Source organism: Orcinus orca, chromosome 16, assembly GCF_937001465.1.
Source record: "Orcinus orca chromosome 16, mOrcOrc1.1, whole genome shotgun sequence".
Classification (NCBI taxonomy): Eukaryota; Metazoa; Chordata; class Mammalia; order Artiodactyla; family Delphinidae; genus Orcinus; species Orcinus orca.
Genome location: NC_064574.1, coordinates 80,251,060 through 80,261,885, shown reverse-complemented (window position 1 = coordinate 80,261,885; position 10,826 = coordinate 80,251,060). Strand labels below are relative to the sequence as shown.

General features: G+C 53.3%; 1 protein-coding gene across 6 annotated transcripts in view; it reads left to right on the top strand.

Moving 5' to 3' along the window:
* Positions 1 to 1,620: 1,620 nt before the first annotated feature.
* Positions 1,621 to 10,826, top strand: part of CUX1 (cut like homeobox 1) — a 373,427-nt gene continuing 364,221 nt past the window's right edge. For 3 of the 6 annotated variants that reach the window (XM_049698864.1, XM_049698862.1, XM_049698861.1), the window contains exon 1: positions 2,810 to 3,443. In XM_049698864.1, coding sequence (XP_049554821.1) covers positions 3,114 to 3,443 — 330 coding nt within the window. In that variant the 5' untranslated portion in view covers positions 2,810 to 3,113. Of the gene's footprint in view, positions 1,863 to 2,809; positions 3,444 to 10,826 lie in introns of those variants that run through there. The other 3 variants (XM_049698863.1, XM_049698866.1, XM_049698865.1) reach the window with 3 other exon arrangements.

The following is a 10,826-nucleotide window of genomic DNA, read 5'->3' as shown; positions in this document are numbered from 1 at the left end:
GGGCCTGGCTTTGGGACAGGGCGTGGCCAAGCGCGGGGCGCGCGGGTGGGCACGTGCGCTGGGACCAGAGGACGCGAGTGTCGGGGCGCCGCTGCCCTCTACCGGGCGGCGCGGTCGGAGCTGCAGCGCGGTCGCTAGCCGCCTGCGCGCGCGGGCTCGGGCGCCCCACGCCGAGCCGGCCCTAGGCGTCCCGAGGTCGGGAGTGCCCTGCTTGGCGCGGCGTCACTGCATCTGGGGCCAAGGCTCCCGGCGCCCGCCCGCTCCCACCCACCTGCTTCCTGCCCTTGCTGCGGCTCAAAGCTGCCGCCGGGACGCCCAGGGAACCCCCCTAAAGACCTCGGGAGTCGCGCGTTGTCGAAACTGAGGCTCCTGGTCGCCAGTGGCAGACCTGGGGGCAAGTGTGTTCTCCAAATCTCGGGGACTTTCACTTCCAGTCCCTTCATTCAAAAATGTTGAGTTCACTCCAACGATCAACGCTAAACCCTCGAACTCAGTTGAAATGCAATTATATCCCACTTACAGGTTTTGTGTTCCTTACAGATTTTATTTACATATCATTTTCGAGATTGAGGAATGTGGGTATTTGTTTTAACTAATTACACGTTAAAAGAAGGGCGGGAGAGTAAAAGTACAGTATTCCTACTGGAAACTCAAACTCACGTGTGTTATAATCAATTAAAGATGACGACCATAAAACGCGTACTTCTTGCCAGGTTTCTTCGAAGAAAGAAATCAAAAGAGAATTGACTTTGGGGTTTATATTTTAGCATTCCTGTAAACTAGGGACCATGCTTTTTGTTATGAGCGTACCCACACTTTCCAAGTTTTTGCACCCAAACCGATGTGTCTGAACTACAGGAAGTTTCTAAGGCTGTTCCGCTTAAGCGGTGCGGGGGGATACAGAACTGGGCTCCAAGACTTTTCCTGTCGTGGCCTAAGCTGGCGCAGCTCCGGCGGACAGGGGCCATCGGGACCCCCGGCCACCAGGGGCGCGGTGCGGCGCGGGGACCGCGCGGCCACTGTGCGGGACATTAACGTGTGCAGCGACACGGGGGTCAGGGCTGCTTTCCCCCGGCTCCAGTGCCCCCAACATGAAACGCCGTTCGTGTCTGGCTCGGTCTCTGAATCCGGCTGGGTCGCACGAAGAGGGTGTGCGGCAGCCGACCGCCAGAGCGCCTCACACCAGCGCCGCAGCCGTGGGCCGGGTCCACGCGGGGTCGGGGCTCGGGCAGGTGGTCGCGGCGGCTCCGCGCGCTCGGCGCCCTGCCGGAGGGCGAGTGAAAGCGGCGCGGGGCCGGTGCCCTTCCCAAACGGCCGCCCGCTCCCAACAGAGGGCCCAGAAGGGGCTGCGCTGCGTCGCCGCCCGAGACCGCGACCCCCGGCGCCCGAAAACCGCCCCAGGTGAGCCGGGCCCGGGGCCTCCTGCGGGGGCCCGGGGCGCCCCTCCCGTCGCCCTCCAGCGCCCCCTCGGGGCCGGGGAGGCGGCCGCCGCCCGCAGGGGCCGGGGGCTCGGGAGGGGCGGGGGTCGCGGGCCTGGCGGCGGGCGCGGGGGGAGGGGGCAGGGGCCGCGCACGCGAGGCCCGGCGGCCGCCGCCGCGCCCTCGGGCTCCGACTCCGGCTCCGGCTCGGGCTCGCCATGGCTGCGGCGGCGCCGTGAGGAGGAGTCCGCGTCCTCCGTGGCGGCGGCGGCGGCCGGCTCCAGGCCGGGTTTTGGCGCCGCCCGCCTGCTGCCTCCTGGCGGCTCCTGAACTCCAGCCCCCTCTCTATCAGCCTCTCACTCCGTCTCAATATGTCTCAAGATGGCGGCCAATGTGGGATCGATGTTTCAATATTGGAAGCGCTTTGATTTACAGCAGCTGCAGGTCAGGCTTCTCCTCGCTCGGCCTCTCGCCCGGGGGTGGGGGCTGCGGGCGGTCGCGGCCTCCCCCGGGCCTCCGGGCTGCCCGGCCGCCGGGGGGCCGCGGCGGAGGGGAGGAGGGGGGTGCCGGGGAAAGCGGGGCCGAGTCGGGGATAAGTCCCTCTCGCTCCCCGGCCCCCATTGATAACTCGCTTGATCAGAAATTGATCCTCTTTGTTCAATTCATCGATCAGCCCAAGATGGCGCCGGGAGCCGCCGCCGCCACCGCTGCCCCCGGTGTCGGCCCCCACCCCGGGCGCCCCCCCGGCCCTGCGCCGCCGCCGCCACCGCCGCCGCCGCCGCCGCGGGACCGGGGAGGGGGCGGCCCCGGCGGTCCGCGGGGTGCGCGCGCGAGCGGGGAGCGGGCGGCGGGCGGCGGCGGCGGGCGCTGCGCCGGGAGGGGGCTGCGGCCCGGCGGCGGCGCCCGGCCGCGCGCCCCGCGCCCCCTGCCCGCCGTATTCCCGGGGAAAGTTTGTGGGGAGTTGCTGTGGGGGTGAAGCGCCTGCCTCTCCAGGAGGAGCAGCCGCCGCCACTGCCGCCGGCGCGGCGGAGCTGGGGCTGGTGGCGCTGTGGTGCCGCCGGCTCGGGGGAGGGTCAGAGCGGCCACCGGCGGCGGCGGCGGCGCGGCCGGGCTCCGGCCAGGCGGGCGGGTGGCCGGGCGGGCGTCCGCGCTACCCGGCCGGCCCGGGCCCCGGCCGCGGCCCCCAGCCGCGGCCCCCGGCTGTCAGCGGGCGGGGACCGCGCCGCCGCTCCCCCGCCAGGCGTGGGGCGCCCAGCGCGGACCCCGGGGTTTGTTTACGTCCGGGCGGGTGCCCGGGGGCCACCCGCAGACCCCGCAGCCGCCCCGCTCTTTTGTGTGCCTGCAGGAGCGGCGCGGAGCCGGCCCCTCCGCGGCCGGGAACCCCGGTAGGGGCGCTTGGGGAAACTTGCTGGGGGCGGCGGGCGCCGCGCACGCGGAGCCCGGGTGTCGGGTGTCCCGGGGGCGCGGGTACGGGCGCCGGAGGAGGGCTGCAACTTTCCCCGAACGCAGGCCCGGCTCTGCGCCCGGTTGCGCGGTCTGTCCGGGCCGGGGGCGCTTGCTCCCCGGCGCCTGTCCGGGCGGTCCTCTCCCCGCGCCCAGGGGCTCCCGCGGACCCCAGTAAATATCCCACCCCCCCGCTTCTCTCTGATCCTCTCCTCCGAGGCCCTGTCCTCCCAGCAGGGCCCGCGGGGGGCAATGGACCGCGCGGCGGGTCCGCTTCGAAATGCCTACTCCGATCGGGTTCTCGAAACCAAAGCCCCCGGGGCCTCGCTGGACTGTGGTATACCGGGCCGTGGACCACGCGCCGAGCCCCGGGCGCCGAGGGGGCATCGTGCTGGGGCTCCACATCCGGCGCCCGAGCCGCAGGCGTGCCCAGGGGGCGCGTTCCTGCCTGCCAACCCCCACCCAGGGGAGCGGCGCGCCCTCGGGGTCCGCCCGGGACCTGCCAGCTCCGCGCTCGCGGCGCCGGGACGGCCCCGGGACTCTGCCAGGTGGATGTTGTGCATAGCCGGAGCCAAGTTGAAGGTGAGCGGCGTGTGGGCCAGAAACTCCGCGAGCGCTGGCGGTGGTGTTGGGGGGGTGTCTGCGTCTTAGAGACCCTGGGCGGCCTGGCGCTCCGGGGCGGGGGTGTGGGCCCTCGGCGTCCCGGGGGGGACGGCTGTTGCTCCCAACTCAAAGGTGTGCTTGAAGGTAAACTTGGCCTAACTTTCCTAACCCGGAGGACTGGTGATAGTGACCTACAGTACTTTTAGGAGGAAAGCAAATGAACTCCAGATGCGGGCTTGTATGAAGTGAAGCGGATTGGATTAAAATGTATATAAACGGAGTATGACAACTTTAATTGTGTGTGCTTGTTTTCTGCTCTGCCTACGTAAGAGCGGTAAAGCAGACTCATAGTCGTTATGAAATTTCTTCAGATTTCTCACTTAACTAGCAAGAAGACTATGTGAAATATGTATTTCCGATAAGATTAAAACTTAAAGGAGTTCGTGTTTATTGACTAAAATAGATTACTCCAAAGTGTCTATTGTGTAAATTAGATTCCTGAATGTAATGAACACAGCTGAATGGCATTTTTGATAAATTGGTCTACCCTGTTTTAGTAAAAATAGCTCCCTTTTACCATAATTTAATTCCTGAGCTTACTGTAAAACCCGTTGTGGAGTTTTAGGAGACAAACCTTAATTCTTTTTTTTTCTTGTCTTCCTAAACGTGACATTCTAGCTTAACACCAATGCGGTTTCTTCTTTAAGCATCCTGGCAAAACTGCCTGGGAGGTGGATTTGGTTTCTAGGGAGTTATTATATGAACTCGTTGACCCCGTTCCCCCCCACCTTGGTGATTAGCTAGTTCTTCAGGGTAGCATGGTTAACTGTGTAACTTTACTGAAAAGTTTCCCTATCAGTTCATGTGAATGCACTTTCAGATGTTCATCTTGAATCTTAAAAATTCTTTGAGCATCGTTTTTTTTACTGAGCAGCCATTGGCTTTTGGTGATAGATAAGGATTTGGCCTTCGATGATTTCCTATTGCCGCTTCATCGCCTGTTTGAAAACCTTCAGTTGCCTGTGGAACGCCCAAGTTCCAGGAGAAGGCTAAACTAGTTCTTTCTCTGGGCCCTGAAGAGGCCTTTTGAAATGATATCTAGTTTAGCGTCACCTCTATTCTCAGACAGTAAGTGAGCCAGTGGGACTGCAGTTTGAGAAGAGAGAATTCATTAGTTTCAGACTCTTCTCATCTTTCCAGAGCCCCTTACACCGAGATCGGGTTGCCTGCAGAGCCCAGCGAGGGTTGTGGTAAAGAGGCTGGGTCTCGGAGGGTCCAGGTGAGTTGAGGCAATTGTGCCCCTGGCCACAATGCGGGGAGCCCCTGGCCACAATGCGGGGAGCCGGGGCAGAGTTCCGGGCCCTCTGCTCGGTCTGACTTGAAGCTGCCTTGGGCTGTGCAGTGAGTGCCCAGGAAGAGAGTTTCTGAAGACTGAGCTCTATTTTGTTTCCTTTTTAGTCCCAAAGTCTTGTTGGTATGGGAATTTCAGTGATCTGGCCTTGTTAAGACTAGTTGGACAAGTTTTTATCCTATCCCAGACTTGTAAAAACCAGGATTTTTTTTTTTTTAATAAGAAAACCACTATTGTATAAATTTGTCTTTTAAATACACGTTTGGAAAGAGGACACTTTCTAAAATGAGCTCATGTAACTCTTGTATGTTAGGGTAGCTTTTTGCCAGTGCCTGGCTAGGGCGTTCGTTATTCCTCCGTGGTGACTAGCCTTTCCCTTTAAGGAACCTCTGCAAAAGTAACCTTTAAATGTTTTCCTCTTTTTCAAAATAAGGAAACAATTTCATTTTTGCTGCAAGTCCATTTTCTGGTTGCTTTTATTTTGTTTTCTCCTGTTAAGGAAGTGTGTATGTTACCAGCCCTCCAGAACTCTTCCCTCTAGGAAGTATATTATTTTGATTAAAATATGTATCTCATCTAGGACCCTTTATAAAATAATGAGTAAACAAATGGAGGGGTTCCACACAACTGCTGTTTTTGTTTTCTTGGTTCTCTTAATATCATTGTCTTTGAGATTGAGTGTGGGAAGGGGGTCATTATCAGTTGATTAAAGTTTTTTTTTTCTTTTTCTTTTATACAAAACTATGTGTAGGGTTTTTTTTTGGGTTTTTGTTTTGCCTTTTTTTTTTTTTTTTAAAGGTGTAAGTCAGTGAAGGGGTTGAGTTACGCAGCACCTCCTGGGCAGTTGGGTCCATAGAGGCCCTCTTCTGCTTCCCCAATTTCACCCATCTCCTGCCAGTAGTTAGTGACATGAAACGGACAGATTGCTAGTCCCCTCAGGAATGACTCTCTCCTAATCCACTGAGCTAACCTTAAAATTAAAAATACTGTCTGGTGAGCTGACGGAGCCCAAGACCTTTAGTGGCTGTTGAAGAAGTTCTCTGCCCTGTTGTATGCAATTCAGACGAACCCACTAGGGTTCATGCGGGGCCGGGGGGGGGGGTGGTGTGGAGGGGGGGATGTCCCTGTGCAGAAGCACCAGGCTGTGCTTGGAGACCCTCCACTCCGAGTCTACCTGGAGCAGTCAGCAGTCTAAACTGCTCCTGAGGCTGTGCTCATATTCTGTGTCTTAGGAGAGAAAACAGGGCTCCAAGTAGAAAATCCATGTGCCTTTCAGCTCCTTTATAAAAGCACAAGGAACATCCTCAGTGAAAGGAAGGAAGGACAAATTTGTTAGAGGAAAAGTTGTACATTTTTAAAAAGAGAAATTCATCGTGTGAAAAATCCTGCAGAGCTAAGCCAGATTCCTACCTGTGCTTCCGTCTTTTTCAGGTCACATGTTTGGCTTCATGTAAGTGTCACATATTTAAGACAGGTATATCTGATGGACTGTAACATAAATGCTGACTAAAAGTTACTATAAACATTAAATATACAGGATCATATATTTTTAGAAATTATTTAAAAACCTATTTAACGTATTATACATACATTATATATATATAGTAGCTTTCCCTATGAAAGTTCTGATTTTTACAAGTAATTGTCAAAGATAGAAATTCGTGTATTTCATCCTGTTGTTTTGTCTGAAGCTCTGCATTATGGCTGCAGAGAGATAGTTTTGGTTTCAGCTGAAATTCCCCTGCCTCTGATTGTCTAAACCAGACCCTTAATCTTATTTTAACATACTTAAAATGTTCAGAAAACCCGGAAGAATTGTTTTGTATAAGTAGCAAGTGAATGTGGTTTAAACACTCAAGCAGTTCTGGTATCTAATTGGAAACAGGTGGAATTCTTGGAATCCTGTGTTTGAATCTTATTATAGCAGAGCACAGAGACACTCCTTACTTATGGCCATTCATTTTGTTGAAGCTGTTTGAAATGGGGCTCTGTGACCTCTCCCTGTGCCCCACTGCTGTTTACCTGATGTTCAGCTGTGCTGGGCGTTTTAGGGACGGGATACCTGTGTGTGCTTGGACACCCAAGAGAACTGTGCATGTGTGGATCACGGAGTGAAAGGGGAACTTTAATGGCATAATTAGACGAGCGATTTAATATCTGTATTATATAACTAATAGAGCAAAGAAATTTGTGATTTCTGATTTAATAAGCATTTGTTGACATGAGCATTTGGGTACCTTTTCTTATACCCTGATAAACATTTCAAATTCAGAAAGAAATTACTTTCCCTAAGTACATTTAGAGATGTAACCTTAAATAGCAACCAAACCAGACCAAACCAAACACCAGGTTAGGAGGATATTTCAGTAAAATGTTCACGGTGGGGCCCTCTGAATTATCTCAGTCATTCTTCCTATTCTACTTTTCAAAGCCAGCTAATAGCCTTGGTTTTGCTTTATGTTTAAGAACCAAGTTTCGGTTGGTGTTTAGGTGCTGATTTGTGTCGAGCTGTCGGTTCTCACAGTCTTGGATTTGCTGAGCTGTAATCAGTCCTGCTTTTCGGCTCTCCTCTGAGAACGCTGGTAGAGGAGAATGGTCTTTGGCTGGGCAGGAGGTGTTCCTGCAGGGACTTACCTGGGATTGACGGGGTACCTGTGGTATAGCCTTCATTTGTACCATGGCTTGAAGCTGCTTTGAAGCACCTGGGCTAAGCACCTGGGATAATGTACCTGTGACTTAAAAAGTCTGTGCGCTACCCTGTTCATATAATGTGACATAGTTTGAAGGCGAACAGCTCTTCCTGAAAGACGTCTGATTTGTTGCAAACCCCATCAAGAACCTTTCCTTTGAAAAGTAAACAACTTTCTAATAAAAATAATTCTAATTCTTGCTGTAATTAAATTCTGATACGATGATGTTAGTGTGCAAAATAAATGTTGTCAGTTTCTTCATTTGAATCTGAAGGCCTTTCCTTAGGCAGGAGGCCCCGGGCAGGCAGCAGAATTTTTGTGTTTATTAGAGCCCTGGGCCTGGGGCAGCCGGGGAAGTTCTTCAAATGTATGATTGGTGGGATCCCTACGCAGAGGTTCCCCGCCCCCCCGCCCCATTCTCAGGAACACCATGGGACAGGTGACCGGAAAGGAGCGGGGTTGGGAGTGTTCAGTCCTTCCAAGAATTTATCCAACACTGCAGAGCCACTGGAAGAATAGGTAGGAGGTGCACATGAAACTGACTAGATTCTGCTTCCTTCTTTGAGGCACTTGTGAAGTTGGGAACACCAGCTATGTGGTCCACACCTTTTATAAAACACAAGAGGCCACAGCAGGGCCTACCCAGTCTTGCTTGTGGCCGACTCACTCAGCTGACAGTTGAAATCCTGGATGCTTTTGACTGTGATTTGTGAAGTTAATGTCGGGAGAAATTACCAGAACTCTCTCTGAAGCTTGTGCTCTCTTAGCATTACCCTGGGTATACCAGCCTGCGGCCGTTTTCTTAGACATCTTTCTCTTTGACTGGGTTTATCAAATAAGTTAAAGGAGTTAACATTTCTTTAAAAAGTTATGCATAGTTGTGTGGTGTCTTGAGTTTGGTTAAGGGAAAAACAGATTGACAAATTAGCTCTTTCTTAAGTGAACATTGCGAAATTGTGAGAAATAGAATGCCATTCTTACTGTCATTAAAATTTTATTTGGGTGTTGACAGCTTTTTGCCAAATGTAAGGCGTTCAGATCCTGTCCACCCAGCTGTAAAAAACAAAAAACCCAACCAGCTCAAAAGCTTCTTTCCAATTTCCCCCAAAAAGCAAGATGGTCTTTCTTAATCACCAGGTCTCTTCCCCTAATAAATTGTTAACATTTTATTTTCTAACATAGTTTTATATTTTTAAGACCCAAAAGAATATGAACTCATTTTAGGCATCTTGGTTCAGTTGTTATTTTGGACCTGCAAGGGTCTTTGGTTTATTGCCACCTTCCCTTGGATTTTTGGAGGAGAAATTGCTGTTTAGATCAAAATAATTTGATGTAAAGCTAGTAAGTGACACCAAAGGTAAATCCTTGTCTTGAAGAGCTGGAAGATGCAAATAGAAGCAAGGCCGGTGAGCTGCTGGCAAAGGAAGGGCCGCTTCGGAGCCGCGCTCAGCCTGGGTGCTGCCAGCCGAGTGCCTGCTGCCACCCTGCTTGCCACTTCTTGTCCCTCTCTGAGCTCCCGCCCTGCCAAGCCTGTCCCCTCCTTCGTGTGACAACTGTTGTTGTTGTTGTTTTTTTAAAAGTATTTGTGGAGCTCCATTATTTTGAGATTCTTGGAAGAAAGATACTATGTAAATGAAAATTAAAAATAAAATTCTTGCTGGAGGGGATTGTACATTCAATTTTTTGATTAGGTTTGGAAAAGATTTTTTTTCTCCTTACCCTGAAAATAAGAACATTCTGTTGCTCCTGTCACCGTTTTTGCTTCATTCGGAAAGGTGTGGCAGATAATGGTGAAACGCATCCTTTATTTTCTGTTTTTCACCATGATAGTTGCCCTAGAACTTGAACCCATGCGGTTCTGTGTACAGTGAATTCTTTGTTTCACATTGTTCTACTGTGCCCAGCTGCCCATAGGACACAAACCTTTTAAAGGGGAAAAAATTTTGGGTCATCACCGTGCAGAAGTTACAGCTAAAATACGTAGACCTGCAAATAAAATTCCACCTTCCCTTACCGTTCACACAGGAAGAGGTGGTGTAAGTTGTACGTTTTTGAAACAGAAAGCTGTGAGAATCAGAGGGTTCATGTAAACCAGTGTAGAAACCTTAGTTTACTGGAATCGCTTTGTTTCACTTGTACCTCGACTCGTTTACATAACACAGTGCGCTGTCACACCCGTCAGCCAAGTCGGAGACAGGTCAGGTTCAGAGTCATGCTTCTGCTCCACAGGCATGTGTGGGACCCAGCAGCCAGACGGGAAGCCCAGGCTGCTGCCAGAGCGCCCTGTCCAGGTGACGTGGTCTGCCAGGGACCTCAGGGGCAAGCGCAGAGGACCAGTGAGGCGGCCAGGGCCTGGCGAGCACTTACCTTGGAGAGCATGGCAGGAAGCTGTCACCTGGAGCCGACCATCCCTGGGGGTTGGGGGAGGGGGAGGGACACATGCTCTTCCCCCTATGGTTCCTCAACCCTGGCACCCCAATTTGTCAGCATTGATATGGGATTGGAAGAGGAAGGATATTGCCAGTTATGGTTGAATGTCATCGTCAGGAGGAGTAAGAAGTGGTTTGTGGTGATTGTTTCACGTTGCTCTGTGTTGGTGTGTAATTATGCTGTCATTTTAAGACACACTGATACTTTAATAAATCTTGTGTGTGCGTGTGCGCGCGCAGTTAGTTTTGAAGGCTGCTTGTGTGTGAGAGCCAAAGCTTCCTAACTACAAGAGCTGAGTGTAGCCTTTACTTGTTTGAAAATTGTCTGAAACGGGTCGCGATCCATTATGTATGTGGCTGCCAGATGAATCTTCCCAAATCATTGATTTCATGTCATTCCTCTCCTTAAAGACCCACAGTGGCTCACGTTGGCACAGAATGGCGGCCACATTCCTTAGGAGGCAGAGTTCCTGACGGCTGTCTCCACCCCGCCTAACCCTCCCCCCGCCCCCTCCCCGCTTAGGAGGATCCCAGATCCCCGGTCCACTGGGGAAACTCCTCCCTCTGCACATCTGAGTCTGTAGCCTAGTTTATGCACTTCTTCATTTTCACCAACGCCAAGGGAGCCCCTGTGTGCCAGGCACTGTGATGCAGGGTGAGAGAGCCGCGGCTCCCCGCTGGAAGAGCGGGCAGCCTGCTATGGGCAGAGGTGCGCCGGGTGGCTGGGAGGCAGCCGTCACGGAGCATGCGCGTGGATCGGTGGAGGGCTGCAGAGGATGGGCGTCCAGAGCCGGGTGGAGTGGGCAGGGAAAGCGCCCAGAGGCCGGTAAAGCTTGAGCCGAGTTCTGTGCACCTGGGGAAGCGTGGGAGAGGGTGTGCCAGCAGAGCAGTT